At 38.9% G+C, this 24040-nt stretch overlaps 1 protein-coding gene across 8 annotated transcripts in view; it reads left to right on the plus strand.

Moving 5' to 3' along the window:
- SMOC2 (SPARC related modular calcium binding 2) overlaps positions 1 to 24040 on the plus strand; it is a 195054-nt gene that overhangs the window by 110171 nt on the left and 60843 nt on the right. For all 8 annotated transcript variants that reach the window (XM_040058731.2, XM_040058729.2, XM_040058733.2 and 5 more), the window contains one exon: positions 23154 to 23256. In XM_040058731.2, coding sequence (XP_039914665.1) covers positions 23154 to 23256 — 103 coding nt within the window. The remainder of the gene's footprint in view (positions 1 to 23153; positions 23257 to 24040) is intronic.

The raw sequence follows: 24040 nt of genomic DNA on the forward strand, positions 1-24040 counted from the left end.
ATTATGTGTGGATAAGTACAGTTTACTTTTGGTTGTTGGCAGTGTATCTTTTCCAAAGTTAAAGGGAAATAGTCGGAAGCACTCAAACCACGATGATGCAACACCCACAGCCAAACATATGAAGTGTCTCACTTCAAAGGCATCTTAAAAGAAAAGGAAAGTGACAGAGGCTTAACTGATTTTCCTTTTGAGGTTCATTCTAACATGCAGTGGTTCCACTTTTGACCATGACTGCATCAAATTTCATAAGGTACCAGAGTACTTCCCAGCTAAAATACTGAGGTACCACCACTGCCCTACCTCATCTAGCTTAGTCTGTTTGCACAAAGTCCTTCACTTCCCGAGTGTACTCTGGTACCAGCACCAAGTAGAAACTAATCTTACCTTATTTCACATTCTTAAGCATTTGAATGATTAAAGCTTTCTTCTTTTTAAAGGCATCAGATAAGGCATAGTACTAATTTTATACACATGCCTGCCTTCCCATGAGCTTCAAATTGTTAGGTCAATTGGCATTTAACTGTCTCCACTGAGCTGTGATTTAAATGGATTATATTTTTATGATGTAACCGGCTTTCTGGCTGCATGAGCTAATACTCAAAATACTCCTTTCTGCTATCGAATCTTAAAGCTCTGAGTAGTCAGCCAACCATTTGAAGTTGCTGGCTGTTTTGAATGAGCCTGTAACCATTGCCCTGCGCTCTGTGCTTACCTACCAAGAAGTACTTGGCAAAAAGGCTCTGTATGGAGCAGAACTGCCTAACAAAATTACTGTTACCAGGAAATGTTGCTTCAAATCTGCTGTGAACCTTCATGACAGTGATTGCAGAGCTGAACAGCTGCGTGGTGAGTTGATGGAGGGGACCTGCCTGAAGCATGGTGGCATCTGCAGGGGGGACCTGAGGCTCCAGAGCAAGTTACAGCTCCCAGAGCTGGAGATTCCTGATGGAAGCAGAGTGAAACCCCTGTAATCCAAAAGGAAATGGCTAGTGACATTGTATGCCAATGGCACCTACAAGTCTGTGGGCCCAGATAGGGTGCAGCCCTGAGTAACAAGAGGGCTGGCCAAAAAACCTTCCCAAGTCACTTTCAGTCATCTACCAGCAATCCTGGTTAACTGGAGAAGCCCCAGAATTACCAGAAGATAATTAGCACATGTAACACCCATCCTCAGTAAGGGTTGGAAGGATGATCTGGGAAACTAAAGGCCTGTCAGCCTGACTTTGGTACTGGGGAAAGTCATGGAGTGGATCATCATGAGTGCCAGCATGTGCAGGACAGCCAGGGGATCAGGCCCAGCCAGTGGGGTTTATGAAAGACAGGTCCTGCATGAGCAACCAAGTCTCTTTCCATGGCAAGGTGACTTGCTTAGAAAATGAGGGAAAAGCTCTGGTTGTTGAATATCTAGACTTCAGTAAAGGCTTTTACACCATCTTCCACAGAAGTCTCCTGGAGAAATTGAGGCGCTTTTTTTTGGCTTGAGCAGATGCACTTTTCACTGGGTTAAACACCGGCTGGATGGCAGGGTCAAGAAAGTGGTAGAGGATGGAATTAAATCCAGTTGATGGCCAGTCACTAGTAGTATTCTCTAGGACTCAGTAACGAGGTTGGGTTTATTTTATATGTTTTATCAATGCTTTGGAAGCGGGGATATAGTGCATCCTCAGTAAGTTTGCAGATAATACCAAATTAGATGGAAGTGTTTTTCTGCTGGGGGATAGGGGGGCTCTGCAGAGGGATCCTGACGGGCTGGATCAGTGGGCTGAGGGCAACTGCATGAGGTTCAAAAAAGCCAAGTGCTGGGAACTGCACTTGCATTGCAACAACCCCATGCATCCATATAGGCTTGGGGAAAAGTGGCTTGAGAACTGCTTAGCAGAAAAAGATTTGGGGTTGCTGATTTACATCTGGCCAGCTGTGTTCCCAGGTGGCCAAGAAGGCCAGTGACATCTTAACTTGTGTGAAGAGTAGTGTGTCCAGCAGGACTAGAGAAGTTATTTTCTTCCTGCACTCAGCACTGGTAGCATCACACGTCAAGTACTCTGTTCAGTTCTGGGCCTCTCAAAACAAGGAAGACAGTGAGGTTTTGGAGGGTGTTCAGAGAAGGGCAGTGTAGCTGGTGAAGGGTCTGGAGCACAAGTCTTAGGAGGAGCAGCTGAGGGATCTGGGACTGTTTAGTCTGGAGAAAACGAGGCTCATGGAGGGAACCTCATGGTCTCTAAAACTACGTGAAAGGAGGTTGTAGGCAAGTGGGGGCCAGTCTCTCCTGTCATGTCTCAAGTGAAAGGATGAGAGGAAATGGCCTTAAATTGAGCCTGGGGAGGTTAGATATTAGAAAAAAATTCACATTGAAACAGTTGTTAGGCATTGGAATAAGTTGTCCGGGGATGTGGTGAAGTCTCTTTAAGTGTTCAGGGAGTTTCTGGATATGGCACTTGGGGTTTTGATGTACGGTTGATTTAGGCTGGTGTTAGGTTGATGGCTGGACTAGGTGATTTTAGAGGTCTGCTCCAACCTTGATGATTCTGTGCAGTGAGGTGCTGGAGAGCCAGGAACACTCCTGGAGCACTGAGGTAGGAAGGGGGATGGCTGCTTCCCCTCACAAGGCACTTGCTGTCTCCTCTAGCATGTTCAGTGGTGTCTGGGGAGTGGGGGAGGCAGTAATCCTCACCACTACATAGCTCTGTGGGTCAAGCAAGTGCTGAGGCCACTGCTATGGCTTCAGAGCAGCTGATCCTACAAAAAGGACTCAGAGCCTTAAACCCACAGTAGTTTCCTTGGGCTTTTGAATTTAGTAACTTCAGTATTATTACCCCATTGTCTGGCTATGTGAGCATTTTTTAGTCTCCCAGTGGGAAGTTTTGCTCCAAAGGGTGGAAGTCTTGCAGGTTATTTTTCAAGGCTTTGCAGATCACATTGGTTTCCTGCACACCCTTTTCTGTTCATCTCCTTGTCTTGATTTAATAATAATGATCTGTCTACAGTTCTTCATGCTGCTTTAATTTTGCCTCAATATGTAATAATTTCTTATCAAAATGAATCTTCACACAAATCTACAGTAGAAATACTAATATCTGAAAAAAATAATCTCAAGCACATAACCCAAGAGCTGCTTAATGTGCAAATTTTCCTATAAAAATTACAGTGAAAGCATTTGTGTTCCTAGTAAAATGTAAAAGACACAACTGTTTCACAGCTAAGAAGAGAGAAAAGCTTGCTAATTAAAGATGATACTACTGGCTCGGCAATAGCATTTCATTTGTTGCTCATGTTCATATTAACCTGTAATTTTATGTTTATTTATAATAGGACTAATAAACACCAACTTCATTTGCTTCACAGCATTTGGCTGTGCCAAAGAATATAAATTCTGGTTCTCACATCGCTTGCTGCTGTCCTCCCTTTCCAAACAAACCCATGTTTAAGGACAGCAGTGCTGTTCTCTGCCAGTAGGTCCTGCTGTGAGTGTGAGCAGTGGAACACCTCCATGAGAACATGCCCAGAAGGGAGAACATCCTGTATCTGGCTGGTTTCCCAGGAGGTGGTCTTACACCAGCCGTACGGTTACATTTATTTCCATAATATTGTATTGACTCACCTTTTTTTTCCCCTAATAGTAAAGAGACAAAGAAGGAAATTAATTTATGTGAAATTTTTCAATTCAGAGATGAGCCTAATCAAGAAATCCAAAAGAAAGTGCAAAACAGTACATTTTAAACATCTTTGTTTCTTTTAACAAGGTCTCTGCAGAAAACACATGTGAGCATTAAGAAAATCAAGATACTTACCCTCTTTTAATGACAGGCTAAAATTTACCATGAAAATTCCACAGACTCTTTTAAAACAGCTCCAAGTACATGACTGTAGATAGGTGGTGTCTGTGCCTGGTGTAAAATCCTACAATAAACAGAGTGAAACTTTGATCACACTGAAACCTAAAAAGACTTAAATAATTTGCCTAGTTCAAGAAACTTTTATGCTGTATTTTTAACACTACAAGCTTCAAGAAATTCTTTTAAAAAATCTTGAAATAATCTCTGGTATAGTGAAGACATAGGAGAGATATCTCGTAATAATGTGGGGCAATTGGGCTGTAGCTCTTGTGTGAGCAGTAGGGGAAAAAAAAAACAAAACAACAAGAGGGGAAGATTGATCTAGAATAACCTCAGTGTTTTCTGCTAAAGTGCCCGCAGTTATTATCATCTTGCAATCAAAAATCTGTCAAGAAAAACTCATATTAACTGAACAGAAGAGGTGAAAACCTTTTAATGTGCCAGGGCTGTAATCATAATGAAAAATGACACCTGAATCTTATCATGACAGTGAGTAGGAGTCACATAATAAGACACTATTTCCTCAAAGGCACATGGTATGGGGCTTCTTTATAATCTGATAGAGTAAATTGAATAAAAACATGCCGTGGATTTGTAATGCTGTTCCCTTCAAAATGGATATCTTGTTTTGTTGTGTTTTCATACTTGGATACAAGTTCTTGATTATGTGGCAGAAACAGCTCTCATGTTTAATCTCTGGACAGGGAAAAGTAAGTATTTTCATTCCAGATTGGACGTATATCTGCAACTATATTTTCAAGATGGGAACAGCAATGGTTAGGCATTTATTCTTTGTGTTTAGTCACTTGGAGAAGTGTTCCAGTTTTCAAATAAAATGAGCACTTCAATAGCTGTGAGTTCAGTGGGATTTTCAATTCCCAGCAATTTTAAAAATATCCGATACTTACAATAAATCACCCTAGAAATTTTGTGGTTTTCATCAAACAGTGACTTTTTGAAATGCAGACTCCTGAGGCTAGGGCTTGTGAAAAATTAAGCCAGTGCAAGCCTTCCCACTTACTAACATTTTGAATAACTTAATGTGTAACACAGTAATAACATCAGTCATTACTCAGCTGAATAATGACTGAAAGTGTTAAGCAATAAGCCTAATTTACTTGTCAAAGAAAATGAACAAGATGTAGTCAAAATTGTTGACACTAATCTCACATCAGTAAGTATATTTTTCCAAAGAAAATATTTTTGTGTTAACCTGAAAAAGGCTTTTTGTGTAGCCCTCTGCAAAAGGGCAAAACATTTTCTCCTCAAGGTCTTTCAGTTGTGGAGGCCAAGAGGTTGTATTCAAACAAGCAATAATCATGTATTTAAAACCACTGAGATAGTCTCATATGCACTACCATACAGGAAATTTAGCCCGCTGCAAAAAAGAGTTACTTTGTTTACTGGTTTTGAGAAAGAGGCTGTCTCTGATAATCAGAGAGTCCATTCAATGCTCATGTTTTCTAAATACCAGCATAGCTTATCTGAGGCTAGTGGAACCGATCACCAGTACAAGAAGCAAAGTGTTGCACTTCTCACTGAGGCCAACTTTATTTTACAAGGTAAAATATCATTACTGAACATAGTTTCTGACTGAGGCTCAAAGGTAATGCCAGGTTTTGTCCTCCTAATCATACGGGATCAAAGATATGATTAATTTTACGTGCTGTCTTGGTAAGGAAGTGCTGCAACCTTGGTGCAGCCACAGACAGAGGATGTCGTACCTGTTGTTAGTATGGAGAACCTTCAACCAGAGATGAGCTTGGAAAGATGCCGTGCTTAGTATTAATTGTTTGCATCGCAGTATAGTTGTACAGTCTGGGATCCCAGTGCTCTGGGCACTGTACAAATACAGAATAACAAGATAATGCCTGGAAAATTCGCACTCTAGCTGATTGCAGAGCCGCTTGGACAATGGGTGGACAGATGCCATCAGCTGGGGAGGCAGTAAAAGTTCCTGCCAATTCTTCAAAGTGCTTCAGTCTGCCAGCATGTGTCGCCTTCATTTCACACTGGCTGAGCTTAAGCCAGCTGGCTTTCCTCCAGGTCCTTCTTCACATCAGGTATTTAGACTGCAGAGAATGCATTTTTCTGGACTCAGTGAAGAGACGCAGAATAAATACTTTTGTTCACAGGGATGACAATGTATATGAGACTATCTCGGTGTTTTTCAAACAAATGGTGTTATTCCTTGGTTAAGTGCACCTTATAGCCCTCCACAACTGAGCCCTCAAGAAAGAAATGAGATACAAACATCTGGGAATTCTTTCAAAGGATTCAGAATGCTTCACAAGGTTCAGAAATTTGCTTCTCTCTAGCTCAGCAGGAGTGCTACTGTTCATAGATTCCTGATGTGAGCATATGGCAAAAATCCATGAATAATTCTGGGAAATAAATTAGTCACAAATTTTGCCCTTTACGTTTGTGAAGTTCTTGAATTTGCTTGCTATCTAGAAAGTTTTCTGGTAAAGCCTTTTTCTCTGTAAGTCATCCACAAGCAACTCATTGTAAATATTCCTGAAGTACAATTCATGACCTGCTGAACCCTGATCCTGCAAACACTTACTCACATTCTTCTTGTGATTAGTTCAATTAAATTCAAAGAAACTTTTACATGTGGTTGCAAAGTTAAGCCCAGGCATAAATGTCTGTAGGACGAAGGTTTAGGTTGTTCCATAACCCTTGATATTCTATGTGCTATGTAGTCTCTGATTGTTCAGTGAGACACAGGCAGTCAGAAACAGTGGAAAGTCGGGGGTTTTCAGTCCCAGGGTATTATTCCTGTTCCCTAACTGGAGAGTTACAGAATGCATCCTTACGAGTCTGAGGTTTGGGTTCTTTGAGTACATAATCCAGATTTGCTGGTAGCGGTCCAATTTGAAATTAGCTTTGGAACACAGTTCAATGCAAAGCAAAGGTCATTGAATCAAGTTAATATAAGAAGCAGAGTGAATATTCATCAGCTTTTTTTATGGCTTCGTAATCACTACAGACCCTTCTGTGCTGTGAACTTTGGGGAATGGGGAGAAGTACTGATAAGTGAATTCCTAGGCTTTATAGCCAGACACAGTTATAAGGGAAATGTCTACTAGAGCAGAGCAGCAGATTTGTTCACAGGAAATAAACTCAGAGTTTGAAAAATTCACCTGGCTCACTGAAGAGAAAAGAAGAATTGTTGTTGACAAGCACATTTAGCTACATAGTTAGCTAGTGGTAATAGTGGTAGTTAGCTATAGTATTTTGTCTGCTATACATCTGGTGGTGAAAAGAATAGACACCTATGTATGAATAGGGTTTTAACTCACAAATTGCATTTGGCATTTGGCTCTACAATCTCACTTGCTATTATTGCTGTGTCTCTCTCATTTTCAACAAGCATGAAGGCGTCGTAAAGGACTCTATTAGTTGTGCACCTATGTGTGCATCTAAATATAATCATCAGTGACTAAACAGTTAGTCTTTCATGTATGCTGGAAATAGCCATACCATTATTTCAGTTCAGGGAAGTAATATTCAAATGGTAACAAAACAATATCTCTGAACCACTGAAAGAAAAGATTGCTGTTTTTTTTCATTAGGATATTTAGTACATATTTCTACCCTTTGAAATTTCTTATTTTATTTGGTGTTTGTCCTTTAGACTTTGAATACAGAAAGTTAATTTGGAGTTATTTAGAGAAGGATTTTATTAGTTAGATTTATATATGTAGAGATCTCGCTTGAGATCTGTGTAGCTGAATTCACACTATTAAAGGAAGAGTTGGAAGGATACAAAAATATTCCTAATAAAGTGCTCTTAAACTCTGGAATATTTATACAAGAGAGTTTTGAACTTTCTTCCAAAATAACATGTGCTTGTACAGGGTTTAGGAAGGTGCATTGGAGTGAAGTAATTTCTATCAGTGCTTTTGGGGTTATGTGTGCTAGTTATTTCATCACACAGGAATAATGTGTTTCTGATTTGTAGATTAAAAATTTTTATATGATAGCTAACATAGCCTTAAATTTAAATCTGTATTTATACTAAAATTCACCTTTTCAGACAGAGATTCTCATGCTTCTCAACTCATACTCTTAGGAAAGGATCATAAACAGGTTCTACTTACAAATGTATTCCATATATATTCTCAACAGTTTTCTCATGAAACAGTTTTGAAATGAACCAAAGTCATTCTATGAGCTGTATCCTATCTCTGCTGCTTGTAGTGAATTGTTGTGATGCACCTTAGAGAAGGAAATCACAGTTTTACTTAGCCTCACTCAAGTTGAGTGTACCATGCAAATATAAGAACAGTGATTTTGCTATGAGAAATTTAAAAATCATTTTTGTCATTTTATTAAGAATAAAAAAGATACATATTTTGCCAATATTTTCAACAGTTGATATCATCCAGATGATTATATAGATAACTTCTTGAAAGTAGGTTTGTTATTGTATGCTTGGCAGTTACTTGCTCTAAAGAATAATTTTATTTAATCTCTGAAACTGTTGAAGATTCTGCTTCTAATTCATTGCTTTGGATTGAAAATAGTTTCACTATAATGAGTTCTGTTAGGGTGTAAAATGGTGCAAAGGAAACCAATAACTAGGACAGGATACCTACAAAGAGAGCTCACTAAAGAGAGCTCTGATATTAGTGTTTTTCTTGCTTTTTGTTTCACAGAAGGAAGGAACAAATGAGATTCAGTAGCAAGTGTCATTAGAAGGTTTCAAGGAGTGTCAATATTTCAATTTGAGTATCTCTCATGGATACTGACATCCTGGGGAGGGATGCTGGGACCCGGAGGGAAGATGTCACATCCTTTTCTCTCCAAATGTTTGAGTGGAGATTCATTCTTCTGCCACAGCTCTCCTACTCTGGAGCAAGACAGCTCAAACTCCAGACTCCAGTGGGGCTGCAGGACATGAGGCTGGGCTGACACCATCTGCGTGCACCACTGTGCCGAGATGAGTTGAGATTCCCAGCTCCTTGGACACATGGCAGAGGTCAGCTTGCACAGTCATGGGACTGAGATGTGATGAATGAGCTCTTTTTATATTTTCCTGTCAGTGAGACTTAGCAGGGGTTTTGAATTATCCCCTACCAGAAGTGGGATGAACTGCTCTGACCAGCCCACTTTTCCTGTAGGCACATGTATGTGTCTATATTTTTTTGCCTAGCGCTGATTCTGTGACACACTCCTCAGAGGGAGAAGTGTTACTCTATGCTGTATCAGTGAGCTCAGCGGCCTCAGGCGGTGTTGGGTTCACTGCCTGTGCGATGTGACTCCTTGAGCATATCCACACTCTCCACTTATCAACGATTTCTATGTGTCTTAAAGCTGTTGAGTGGTACGTTACCATGTACAGCACTAGAAATGGCCACATTTTTCAGCACTTTTCACACTTATCTTTCAGATTTCTCAGGCAGAACTATTAAAAATTTGGAGCGTACTTAAGCATGGGAGAAAATTTTATTTTACAGCCCTTAAAACTGTGTCCCAGCATCTCTTGTCTTAGAAAAGCAGGGAGATTGCTCCTGAAAAAATGTGATTGATGCATCATATGCTGTATATATATCAAAGGACTGCTTTCTTTATACAAGATTTTTTACAGCTGGCAAGCCAGGACAGTTAATTAGGAGCTCTTGGTAAATATCTCACTTCCTCCTTAGTAGTTCAGCTCGATCCAAGTTTTCCTGTCGGCTTTGTGCAAAGCGTAGTTCAGCATAATTGGGACACCAGCTGGACTGTAGAGGTTGGGGTCATCTAAACTTCGTAAACAGCACCTACAGGGAGTTCATGCTCTAGGTGTCACTGACTTTACCGTATCAATTTGAACCAAAGTAATGGATAAAAATAATTAATATTAGATATACAATCCAAATGTCAAATTTTGAAAGGAATTATTGTCCTCTGACTAAACTTAGTCTGGTTCCTGCTGAATCAAAGGAAGCTAGTCTCTTTTATATAAAAATACTTTGTCCTCTGAATTCCTTAAGTTTTACTAATTTTTCCATGAAACTTTCCTGTTGCAAACTGGGCTGAATTAAATTTTTTTTTTTGCAAACACTGAAATGCCAATCTGTTATGAGCTGTTTGAAATCATGTGTTCTATTTCAGCTGTCCACTTGTGTGGACACAATACTGTTTTCATCCTTTGTCTGTTGTGTTTCTTTTTCCCTTGTTCCTCCTTCTTGATTAAAAAAAAATGAATGCAAGCAGAGCCACAACATCTGTGTCTCATGTGTTTACAAGTCCATTTCATTAGGTCTATGAGCTGTCCAGGATTTATGTGTAGCATTTTGTCCACTAGGTGTGATTGTCAATAGGAAAAGTTTAATCCAATTGGGAATAAAAAAAAAAAAAAAAACCAAAAAAAAAAAAAACCCACAAAAAAACCCCAAAACAAAACAAACAAACAAACAAACAAAAAAAACCAAAACCCAAAACACACACCCAAAAAAAAACCCCCACAAAAAAACCCACCACAAACAAACAAAAGAAAACAACAAACAAAACCCCCTCAAACTTACTTGAACTTCCTATAAAAATTTGATTTCTTTAAACAGGTATTTTGATCCCTGTATTAACAGGGTACACAGCTCTCTTGAAGCCAAGCTCATGGTTCCAGGCATGCATCACACAGTGTTACTGCAAACTTGGCAACTAAATTGAGGAAAGAGATTAATGTGCAATGTAGTGGCTGGACATGTAAGGTCCAGGAATCAGGCTTTAATTCAGAATTCCCTGTATGGCTTGGTAAAAAGAAGGCACACTGCTGTGGTGCTGGCATTTCTGATGTTTGGAAAAACAGGGCTTACTCTCCATCATGTGTTGTTTTTGCTTTTGAAGTTCATTAATTTCCCTGACACGGGCAGGTGGCTTGGTTAAACTAGGGTTATTTGGGAAAGTAGGATTCTTCTGGGAGAGTGGAAACTGTATGGTTTATTCTACAGTGAAACCTTGTTTTGTGGATTTCCTTAGCTGCTTGAGATTTAAGCTTGGAGGCCTAGCTAAGCGTTGGGGTGAATGCTTTGTTGTTGCGAGCTCTCCTTCCTATCTGGCTGTGGGGCATCTTGCAGACAGGCTTCACCTGATAGTCGCTTTGTGTGGAAGGCAGCGAGGGCAGGAGGAATGCGAACAGATATAAACTGCTCTGATTCTTTACAATCCACCCAAGAAAGCTGCCCTGGGAAGCAGGTCAGAAAACTCTGGTTTAATATGAAAAGAGAGGCATGCATTTCTTATCATAAAACTGTAACCTGAATGAATCTATTAATCATTTGAAATCAAGGGGGAGTGAAGAAAAAAAAAAACCAAACCGATTAGACAGACTGGATCTAATTGTAATTATATAGATGATATACAAAAGGTGAGCTCATTGTGAGGTACGGTGAATTTCTTGGTGCTTCGATTTTTCCTTTTTCTACAATGAATTTCAGAAGGCGGAAGGAGAAGGTTACCTTCTATTCCTTATAGACATATAACCGGACTGACTGTTTTCAGTCCTAACATTAAGAAAGGAATATTTTTTAAAGTAGTTCTTTACAAATTAATTTTATAATTATATATTAAAGTAAGGATTCATACCATGTGCACAGGCTCAAGTCATCTCTCTCAGATGTTTAGTTTCAGAACTTTTCCTCAGTAACATTTGTAATTTGGAGACAGATAGGAATTAATTGGGTTATTAATTTTCTTGTAACCAGCCTAAAATTTTTACTTCAACTGCAAAAGACTATTTCCCCAAGCCCAAGTTTTCTTCTTAGTGATTTATCTCTGTTTACAGATAAAGCAGAACACTGTAATTCAGGACAGATAAAGTGAGGACATTCTATACTCATTATATTTTCAGTAGAGTCAATGAATAAATGCCTGTCATAAAAGAAGAGCAATTTATTCTTAAAATGTGCTTTGATAGCTAGGCATTTATATTCTTTTTCATTGTTTCCTGGTAACCATTTCTAAACATATCAGCATAATTAATGGAATCTCTCAAATACTTGAGAAATGAAAAGTGATTCTTTTCATGCAGAAAAAACCAAAAATAGATAAAGTTCACTAAAAAGTGATTATACAATTTGAATTTGGAACTCCTATCCTTTCCCCTTGTCTTGATAGATGTTTTTATCTTCAAACATTCATGAAATTCATAGATCAAACCAATTCTGCTCCATCTGAACAACCCAAGATATACTTGATATTATGGACAAACCTAGGTATTTTACGAAGTCAAGTCATAAAGTTTGTTGATGTTTTTGAAGGTACTGTGTGAGAACCTGACTTCCCTTTCTATTAACAATTTAGACAATTGAATGAAACCTTTCTCATGAAAATGAAAAAAAAAGTGACAGAAATTGTGTTGTGAATGGAAATTGTCAGGTTGAGATAGAACCACTGAAGTACTCTATGCTTTTTTTTGCCCCTGTAAATAATGTTTGGGGGTTTTTTCACTCTTTTCCGTGACATCTGTGTGTCTGATTCCCTACAGCTGCCCTATTTTTTCCAGTGTGATCTGAATTCAACTTTATACCACTGGATGTTGTGTTGTTTATTCTTTTAATGAAAGTGAAATAATTACATTGAATAATAGAGAAGCTTAAATGCTCAGTGTTAAATTGAATGTATTTAAAGATAGAAAATAAAATGCAACAGAATTAATATGTTTCTATACAACAGTCTTCGCTTTTGTATTTGCTGAAGAACAGTTTTAAGCAGTGGCTTACAGTACAGAGGAATGATAAAGTGCTGCTCAAGCATCCATTCACACAACTCTGTTGTTTGGCGAGGCAAAAAGCCTCAAGACCAAAACATGCAAGGCAAAAAAACATTTTAATGAGAATTTGACTCTTCGGACTGTGAAGTGCAGTGCCTTTATCCGGCAAAGCACTGAAGTCTATGCTTTTCTTTAAGCTCATGAATTCATTTGATCTAGTGAGACGACTCTGTTGACACACTTGCCAGGCTTTTTGGAAGATGCTGGTTGCATTTCTTTATGCCATGCAGGATGAAGCCATGACTTAAAGAACATACTGTCTAGTTCTGATGCTGTTATTCTCCTGAAGAAAATGTTTTAATGTAGCAAGAGGAATGGTTTCTGACATTCTCTTTGTTCTGAGGGTTTGCTCACAGCAAAAGGAACCCTTCTGTGGTCACACAATAGCTTGATGATTAGAGTACTCAGCTGAAGAAGAAAGAACATAGGTTCAAATCCTTGATCCAAACCAGACAGAGCAGGGAATTGAACCTAACTCTCTAGTGTCAGAGATTAGGGTATTCCACTGGGATAACAGCAAGCCAGGTTTCAACTCCCTGCTCTGTCTGGTTTGGATCAAGGAGTTGAACTTCAGTCTCCTCCATCTCAGCTGCGTGCCCTCATCACCAAGCTATTTGGCCAAGATGGGATAGAGTGTTTTGCTATTAAAAAAAAAAAAAAAAAAAAAAAGGCATTAAAAAGCTCATTTTGCACCAGAGTAAAATATAAACTACCCACTCCTGACTATTTCCACATGATGGAATTGTTTTCTGGCCAGGCCAAGAGGGAGCTACTTCGTGGTCACAGACTGAGAGAGCCAGAAGCAATAGAAGATATAAAACCCTTCTGTCCCTGCAAATGCAGCTAAAGATGCAGAGATTCTGCCATGTTATCCACATGGCTTTGGCAGAAACAGAGAAAACAAAACCACCAGAAGCCAGTTCATGTGAATGTCAGAGCTATCTCAGTGAACCACAGTTTTGTTTGGAGGAGAATAGGGGAGGAAGATTAATGTTCTGTCAGTGCTGTTGGAGGTGTCTGAGTCAGAGTACAGGCTGTGAGTTTGCTTAGAACTTCAGACAGCTTTTTTCTCCACTGGTTTCCGTGTCTCTCTTCTCTCCCTTGAATTTCTACCCGGTTCTCTCCAATTTCCATGCTTTTCTCCTCCTTTCACTGCCTTTACCATATATTCATGTTCTTTCCACAGAATTTGTTCTGGCTTAAGCTCTAGGCTTTGCAGTGGCACACGTAATTGAAACTTGTAAAATCCTCTGTGGATGTGCTTACATCACGTGATAGAAAGGGTTGTAACTGCCTTTTCCTTGAAATCCACACATGCATGTTGAATTTCTTGATCTAATCCTAGGCATTTTTAAAGGTTTACGTGTTTGGGGTTTTTTTCTGCACATTACGTTCTCTTTTGCCACCTGATTTTAACCAGCAGTAGAACACCTATTTTTTGAGGTAGAACACCTTGATTTTTTGACAATCTAATATGTGAACCCTTTTATGCCAGTCCGCATAAGGCTTGTTTAGTCATAGGAAGTTCATAGGCTGAAAGTCTGTATGTGTTGGAATTCTCAGTATTATGTATCTCCAGGTATGGATATGGACTTACAGTTTTGAATGAGAGTTTCTTACATTCATTCACTTGTAATGGAAAATGACCACTGTAAACTAAATCAGTGTTTAGTATGCCTATTTATACCAAAGAATTATTCCCAGTAGAGTTAGAGTGGAAATGTGGAGTGTATGAATTATGGAGCCATTATTTCAGTTTCTTTCACTAACAGGCAAAGGACTGTTGCAAAATGCATGGCTGAAAGTCAGGTTAGTATACATGCCCAAGAAGGACTCAGTTTTGCTTGGTCTGAGCATTTGGGATGCTGCTGTTGTACACTCAGATTATGTTTTCCCCTATCCCCTGCAATACCCAGGGCACAAAGTTACAACGTGATGTCTTGTTTCCATCTCCCTCCATTCACTCAGCAACACATACTAAGACACCTGAGAACCTCGCCCATGTGTTTCTATTGCTCTGTTACTGACAAATTAGATTCCATGGCCTGCTCCAGAAATTGTACACTCACACTGCCCTAACTGTCTTCAATGACCTCTTTCCTTGGCCCTTTTGAAGATAGCTGTTAATATCATGAGTCAGTTGACTCTGTGGAAACCTGCTTAGCCTTACACATCATGACATCTGCTGAACTTGACAGGGTGGGCTTCTGCACAAGCACAAGGAAATCCAGGCTTTAGCATGGCTGCAGGATATCCTTAGTTGGGTACCTGACTGAATGCTGGACATGCACAGGGGAAACAGACCACACTGTACACAATGAAACTCACTGACAGTGGAGGAAAGTGAGGAAAGTGTCCTCATAATCCTTAATGGAGTGTTAGCGTGGAATTGGATTTTCCTGCTGTAAAGCACTTTGTAATCAAACCGCACACTGTAAACTGTTTTACATGAAGTCAGCTGCATTGCATCCTTCCTGGCAGACACTTTAGAACCATAATTACATTAATCTCCATCCTTAATTTGCTCCATTGTGCTTCTGTCATTGCAGGATCTCTGCTACCAAGTGGGATGTGTTCATTTCCTCAGTGCTTACTGTAAATTGCAAATTAAGGGTGGCATGGTTAACTCTCAATTGTCTGCTTTTTGTGGGATTAAATCCAGTTCATCATTACTTGAGCATTTAGTTTATTATTGTTTAATGAGGCACGCAGGACTATATCTGACTCAGAGGACCTGTTCCAAATAGAGGTCTACTTGCAAAGGAAGTTGGTTTGAGAACCTGGTGCAGTTACAGAGACCTCTGCCAACGCTGGAGAAATGAACTGGATAATGTTGAATTAGGAGTGGATCATCATCTTGAATTTAAATAAATAGCATCTAATTATTAAATCCTGGGCCTATTTAGTCTGTCATAGTATGCCCACCTCCTTCAGCAGGAACTAGGGGCATTTCATCCTTGTGTAACTTGAAAGAGTTTCATACTGAGGAATTCTAAGTTGTATTTATGTTTTTTGTAGTAGTCACATTACAGCTTTTTATCTAGAAAAGGATGAGCCAGTGAGATTTGAAATTATATTTGCAGAGGAAATCTATCATGTTTAATGGAAGTGTCCAGAAAGGTAACATGACTGCAGATCCCAAATTAAGAACTGCATAAAGAAAAAGGGAGATTTTTGTGATGCCAGGTTTCCAAGGACTGTTTCATTCCATAGTGTTCAAGTAATGCTTTAGTGGTACTTGCTGACTCTTGTTTCACTTCAGTTACTTCCAGGATTTCCCATTTTATAAACCTCTTTTAATAACTGCTATAAAAATCCATTCTGAGTTACAATTCAGTATATAGTTAATGTTCCAAGAAATAGCCATGCCTGCCTGCCATTAATTCTAGCCTCGCACTGTACTGGATATCCAGTTTCTAAATCTGTCACTTGCCAGTTATGGAAGGGAGGGAGAGAAAAGCAATCAGATAAAACTGGTGGAAATTTGTCTCTTAATGCAAGTTCAATGCTCATACTCATAGGTATGAGCAAAATAAGGCAAGGGTAAAGACTGATATTAGCCCTGGTAGCACTGACTTAGTTTTGTGTTTGGTGGTTCTGCCATTGCTTTTATTTCCAGATTCAAGAGACACCAAGTCACTGCATCTGTGAAAAGCTCCGTTTATGTGCCACAGGTTGGGGTTGCTCTGTACCATCTATATTTGTTCTTTTTTTGAAACAAAACAAAAACTAAAACCCCCAAAACAATGAATGTACAGTGTTTCAAAGGTGTATTTCAAAAGATCCATCATATACAGAAAGGTATCTTTATGGAGTGCTAGCCTTCCATCTCCATCCATCCTGTGTTATGATCGCATAAAGAATCACACATGGACATGATGTTGCCACTCTGTGCATGGGGACTCTTAGAAAATTGCTCTGATAGGAATGTGTGCTGCTGGCCCAACAGCTCTGAATTGCCTTCTTCTGGTGTAATGACCATTGGTTCCCAGAGTCTGAATAAAGACCTTTTTTGTGGTTTTAGATGACAGTGGATGCTTTGAGGATTTTCAGCTTATGCTTCCAGTGGTAAACGTCTCAGTCAGAGATAGCCAGAAAAGTTAAAATCAACATCAGTTTGTAGAAAAGGCTGTTTTCCACGAAGGTTTCCAAGGAGCAAGCTGCTTAGATTAATTAAGTAATGTAAAAAACATCCCCACTAAGTTCAATTTTTCAAGTCCCCATAGTTCAATTTTTCCATCAAGAGACCAGAATTATGCACCTTATTTCTGAGGTCACTTCCATAATTACAACAACATACATTCTTTGTAATAGCTTTTCCTTTTTAATGGATATTTAAATGGAGGTAATTAAATATGCTTTCTTTCATACCCTTCTCCTGAGAGGAAACATAACAACATGATGAAAATACAAATGTATGGGAAGTCATAAATGTCTACTAAAAATAACTGCATTTTTACTCTCTAACCAGTGTTGGTTGCTAATTGCTAAGACTCTCAGAGTGGTAATGGGGAGATTCAGATGACTGTCATACTATATAAAACTAGATTCCAAAATATTTCTGTTTAATAAGCTATTTTTAGAAGTGTTATTGCAGTCAGAGGTACCGGCTGTTTATCTCAGGTCCAGGCAGTTATGAAATATGGTATATAAAGTAGAAGTATAACGTCTTGAAAATCAGATATAGTTGCTTTTCTCTTTTACACATTTTTGGGCCCCCTTCTCATTTTTAGATTCTTCTCTCTGTGTCCTAATCACTGGGATGTTTGACTTGTGTCGCTGTGCCAACACTTTAGTGAAAGGCATTGTGTTTCTTGCGCTGGAGCTGGACCCACATGGCTGCATTGCCGGTCGTGCTCAGCCCGAGGTGACGAGCCTCTAGTGGCTACAAGTTTGCACAGGCAGACTGCGAACCTAAATGCTCAGAATGTCAGATCCTTCTCAACATACAGAGATGTCTTTGGCCTCCAAAGGTGAAGTAGATATTCTGTAGGCTTTGACTGCCAAGTAGAAACATCAGTTTTCTTGTATCCAGTCAAGCCGCAGAGGCACGACTCCTTACTATCTGAATTTTTAGACCTTCTTCCTATTCGCAGTGAAAAATAGAAAGGTAAAGGTCTGCAAGAGAATGTTTAAGAATGGCAAATAAGATCCAAAGACTTTCTTGAGTTCAGCATTGATTTTTGGCTGGACGGCCTCTGAAAGGATTACAGTGTTTCAACTGGTTCATCACTCCCTGTTGTCACAGTGACATCTCAGAGCTGTTAGCAGCAAGAAATTCCCTTCTCAAAGACTTTCAAACTTTAACGGAGGGAAAACCAAACTAAAAATTGGTAATTGGAAGAAGTTAGCCATTTCACATGGCCTGTCTTATTATGCTTTGATGTTCTGATATGATTTTCTTGTTTAGTATTAATAGTACAGGAACTGAAATAAATGTAATGGACTCTTTTTCCTATCAACAGTTGCCCTAGTCTTTGTCAATCAGTTGCCTGCTGAAGCTGCTTATAGGATCTTGTGTTTCTGCTATGATTATTATTCCTTCTTTCTTCCACATTTACTCAAAGAATAGGAGAGTAGTTGGAGCCTAAATCTTTTTGTAAAACAGATACATATAGAATTAATCACAAGCTGTTTAACACCACCTGGGAGTATAAGTTATCTGTCTGGGTTTCCTCAGTTAATAGGAAAGAAGTGAAACATTTTAAGGGAGATCCTCCGTTATTCTAAGCGAAAAAAACCCTCAGGTAGTTGGGACCCTTCTGAATGGGTTCCTTTATGCTGAGCTTAAATAACTGATATGGGTGAGACACCTCATTTCAGCAGGCTCTAGTTCAACAAATCCCCCTCAATGCACTTTGATATGATATGAATGCCTAGGGTTGAAGGGTAGGGCCTTGGGAAGGTATCCTTTGTTAACTCTTTGGTGTGTGTATGTATCCATGGAAATTAGAACAGAAAGATAATTTTAAAATAGTAACAAATAAAATTCAATACATGTTAAGAACTGAAATCTGCTTCCTGCAGTTGCCAAGGAAAAAATACTTATTTCCTGTGAGACATGGAGGTCTGGGGCTGCAAAACAATGGATCAGTACCCCACCTAGAGCTAATATCCATTGTATTCTATTCACTTACTTTTGAAATCTGGGTAAGGACATATGAAAGAGAGTTTGTCTCTGAGCTTAACTTAATTTTTTTTAATTGTATGAATATTTAAGAGAAAAAAAAATATTTTTAAAAAGTGTAATGCCTGAGAGATGTTAACAAGGAGAGGTAATAATGTTCTCAAGCCTCCTAGGATACAAAATAAGAAGATAGTTTTTGTCTGTGAGAAGTTACCAGAAGCTGTAGTGAGGGAAAAACTGAAATGAGGCATAGTGTCATGGAATCATAGAATTCTTAAGACTGGAAAAGACCTCTAAGGTCATCAAGTCCATCTGTTAAATGAAACTATAAAGGCACTGACTCTGTCAGTGGGACATGATTTGAGACCATGATTTTTAGTAATCAGCAGAGTAACAAATTTCACTTCCCAGGCTCAAATTTTGAAGGATTTTTTTTTTAAAGTAGTCAGGAAAAGCTCAGGAAGTCCTCAAAAAAACAAGGAGGCCCCTCAGCATGTCTAAACAAATACAAACCTGTGGTTCACATGGATTAACAGAAATAAACTCATGACTGTACGTATATGTGTATATATAATAAATGTCCAAGAAAAAAATAAAAATTGTTGTATTGTCTGTTCTCCCAGGATAACCAGTAGTACTGAAAAATTTTGTTAAATTCATTTCTTCTGTAGAACAGCTTTTCAGTGAAATCAAAGGTACAAATGAAGCATGAATAGTTCTGATCATTCTGCTTTTGGACAGATCAAAACCTTACTTGCAATCTTTAGATGTATTTCACTGGTCATTGTTATTTAAGTGCATTGCTAAGCTTTATGTTCATATTAGCAAACAGGGAATGAAAAAGAAACTTTGGATTTGCTAAATGGAAGTTATCATGAGTAACTTGAGTGACTGACTTAAACTCAAGACAGTTTTCTATCTTGCAGGAAGACTAATCTAAAATCCCTTTTCCTGGTGGTTAATCTTATCTATTGGATTCCCATTTTTTACAGAAATTAACAAAATGCTGTTCTAGCCATGCCTTTAGATATGTTGTGAAAGATAATCTTCCAAGACTGACAGCAGTTGATTATTATCAACTAAGCCAAGACACTAGGGTGCATATTTTAGAATGTTTATGGAAAACCTCCCCACTGATTTAACTTAAAAAATCCATTCTCAGTGCAAAAAGTAGTTATATGTATAGAGAGATATGTATATATATGAGAGATATAATGCATAGTGATGATTCTCTGATTTCCTTTATATTATAGCTGAAATGAGATGTTTGTGTATTCCTGTCATTTGTTGTATATATTTGTTGGTTTACTCCGGGTAATACTATCCTTAAAGCAAATAGTTCAGTCTGCATTCTGAACCTGTATGTTAACTCCATGTGGTTTCAGCTTCCACCCTTCAACAACAAATTACTATTTTCTAAGCTGTCAAATCCACACAGGACAGGCAGCTGCAGGAGAAGAAACTGAAGCCTGTAAACCATAGCAAGAAGTGTAAGACTACCATAAGAGACTAGTCTTTCCCTTTCTGTATTCAGCCCAATAAGAGTGAATTATTCATTACAATCAAGCTAAAGCTACTCCAGTCTTGCTAGTTTATCCACAAATTTGTTGAAAATTAAAGCTCAGCGTGAAGCCTCCAGAGAATTATTCTGAGTTGGTAACACCTGCAAAGAACAGAGATTTCACTGTGGGGTAAATTTCTGTGTGATTGCCCACATGTCAGCAAAACTTATAATTGAGAGAACTTGAATATTTTCTCTCTGTTTAACTGATGAGGATTTTGTGGGGTGTCATTTTACATTAAGTAGTAGAGTTATAATTTAGAATGTTTCACAGCAACCGATTGTGTTTGTTTTAACAGCAGTTTTTCTTTTCTATGAGATTTCTATTGCTGTCAGCTGCTATTGCAACTTTATGAAATAACATTTAAAAACCTTTTTTATTCTTAGGGAAAATTGTCAGAGACAGGCTTTAAACTGTGGAATTTTCTTCCTGTGATTTCTTATGAATTTAGAAGTTGATACTTTCCCCTGCTTACCCGTATCTCATAAATGGCAAGCTAAGGGAGGATTTTGATCTCCATATCTGTAGCATATGTACACTCAGCAGCTCCCTGGACAGCAGTGAGAACCACCTAAAGTAGATTTTTGTTTCTTCCAAATGTTTCAGAAATACACTCATAAATAATATGAAAAATTCAGGTGGAGACCCTAAATCAAATTGGATATTCAAATTATTAACTACCCCAAAAAAGGACAGAGAAAGAAAAAAGTCAAATTGCCTTTGCTCCATGTTGTACTGTATTGTTACATGCTGAGGTCTTACTTTCTGCATTTTCCACAAGTCCTGCATCAATTCATAACTTTTGTTTGGAGCAGAATTTAGGCTTGTGGCTGATTACAACACGAAATGAAAAAAGCTCATAACATTGAAGATAAGCCTAGATGGAGAGCCTCAGACACAGACTTTTCACCTGTCCTTTGAAGGGAACCAGCTGTGACCCACAGTGCTGTCCTTGCTAGGAAGAGGTAGCTCTGAGCTCAGTAGGCTGCTCAGGGACTTAGTTGCATGATTCATACATGTTGGCATGCTGAGACTGCTGGGTGTGCCTGCTGCATGGGAACTGCCTGGCCTCTGCCTGCTCCTCTCTGGACAAATGTGCTTCTGTGGCTTGCAGAGTAATGTGACCTCATTTAAATCACAATGCACGATTTACTTTCATGGCTGGAATGCCTGAACCTAATTTGACAGCAAACTCTTCGCACTAGAGAGTATGCACTGAATGGAACCTGTTGGTACAGTTTTCTGTCCTTCCCTTATCTTGCCACCCTTCTAACTTTTGTTTCTTACAGGGAAAATTGAAGTGCTTGCCTCACTGAACTCACACTTAGTTATAGCTGCTGGATTGTTTGTGCGTTTTTTCTTTGGTTGGTTGGTTTGTTGTTTTTTGTTTGTTTGTTTCATTTATTTTTTCTCTTTTTTCCAGTTGTGACGGGAAAAAAACCCGCAACTGATTAAAAACTAAGGAGAAAGGGACATATCTATCAGAGTAACAACTACTTTCATATGTGTGCTTTTAGTGCAGTGAAACTTGCCTCAGTGAATTCCTTTTATATACCTTTTACAGTTACTGGAATAAAATATCCCTGGTGCCAAAGGCAAGGAACTCATAACTACATGAATGTGTTAGACAATAATATCTAGTGGGTACTCCTGCTGTACATAATAGCTGAGCTATTCTTACTGCAACACAACTAAGGGCTAATGTGACACAGGTTTATTTCCTTGGATCAACATGGGATGTATTAAAAAATAATTCGCTGGGCAAAATGAAGCTTTTCAGACTCATGTAGTCCTACTGCCTGCTCCAGAGGTTGCTGAGAAATGTAATAAAATACCAAATCCCTACTGACTGACTAATCTTCCTTTTCCACAACACTTCAAAGTATTTCCCTTTTTCACTTTAGAACAGAACTGTAGTAAGTGGCTTCCAGCATGGAATTGGTCTGTGGAAGTCCTGCCATGGGCTCAAGCTTCAAGCTTGTAATCTCTGTCACTGATCATGGATCATCTTATACTTCAACTCAGCTGTTTAGAGGGTTGGAGGGAGACCTGGTGTTTGGCTCAGGGCTCTAGGGAAGAGGAGAGGAAGCAGGTGTATTGTATAAGCAAACCTCCATGTGTCAACATCCGTGTGCTTGTCGGAGGAATTTATCTGCTCCAGCTGTGCTGCTTGAAGAGGGGATCTTTCAGTACATATTTATCTGACATATTCTGTGTCTGAAACATGCTGTCAGTTTCTTTCAGCATAGGGAATGTGATTATGAGGATGATCTACCATCAACATAGGATCTCACAGTATGAACCAAAGTGCCAACTAACAGCAGCTGATTGGGCTAGATGCCATGTAGTGCTAGTTAGCCCCTGTTCAAGAGGAAGGGGAAGGACACAAGGAGTTGAATACCATTTTACAGAGAGGAAGACCAATGTTCTGAAAGCATGTGTGTCGAGAAAGCCAATGGAAAATAAGAGGAGCAAAGGTGGAAATCTGAAATAAGTATAGTGTTGTCGGCTTCTAGTCTATGTTTCTGTCTTGTGTCATGTACAAACTTTTATTGCTTCAAAGTTGTTATTTTCAAAATGTGACACCCATGTCAAAGACATCTGTAAAAGGGAAAAATAATGGCCAAAAATGAAATGAAGGAACTCAGGATATGCAAAAGAAATTCACACTTGCTTCAGTTCAAAGGGTTGTTCATTTATTCTTGCTCTGTTACAGATATGTGCCTGAATTAAAATGCTTGTCTTTGAATTATGTCATGAACATGACCAAAATTTATGTATAGGGAGTAATATCTGTTTCAAAGTCTAAATTATTGTTGGAATATAAATGTTGTAAAAACAGGTAACAAGAAAAAAAAAATCTGATTTTCTAGGTTGTCCTGGGGCCAAGAAGAATGAGTTCCTGACGAGTGTTTTGGATGCATTGTCCACAGATATGGTGCACGCGGTCTCTGATCCATCATTGTCCTCCAGCCGGTGGGTTTCAGATCCTTTTTGTGTGTCTTTAAAAGGATTCCAACAGTGGCAAATGGAGGGTTGAGGGCTTCGAGGAGCCTTCATATAGGGTGAATTTCCAAGAACCTGCCTAGGAGAGTTTTCTTCGAAGTTACCACTGTGGACTACATTCACTGAACAGAGATAAACTTGACAGATGATTTCTCAGCAGCACAGCTCAGGGTTTATCTGCAGCTGCTGGTGCAACTGTGTGTCAGTCTTTGTTCTCCTCTCAAGGCTTTAATTCTTGGATGTGTGCTACCTTCCTAGCACATATTAATATTCTTCCTAGCTGCTTGCAAAACAAGCCAATGCTATCAACAGTCACAGGTAGTGTTAAAAATGTGTAAGTGCTGTCAGACTTAGGGCATCTGCAGGTCAGGTACTTATCTGAGGAGATAGCATTTATTGTTATAGCTTATCCTGTAATTTAATCCATTTAGGTGTTGTAGCTCTAAGAGAATCCATCGTGGGTTGTAATTGGAGCCTCGGTATTTGGCGATGCTGACTGCTGATCAACATCAGTTGGCTGCTTTACACATTTAAATGCATCTGCTCACTATGAAGCAGTCTTTTTCTCTTTTATTTCTCTCTCCTTTTTTCTCTGTTTGAGGAAATATAAGGGGAAAGTGCTGTTTACCAAGTATGATGTTGACCTCAACAGGGTTTCAGAGAGTACACTAAAAGCAGATTCCAGCCCTTACTGTGAAATTTAGGATATAATTGGCCAGAGTGAAGAAAGAGGGATTCACTACAAAGAAGTTAG

The sequence above is a fragment of the Hirundo rustica genome, chromosome 3, assembly GCF_015227805.2.
Source record: "Hirundo rustica isolate bHirRus1 chromosome 3, bHirRus1.pri.v3, whole genome shotgun sequence".
In the NCBI taxonomy this organism is placed as follows: domain Eukaryota; kingdom Metazoa; phylum Chordata; class Aves; order Passeriformes; family Hirundinidae; genus Hirundo; species Hirundo rustica.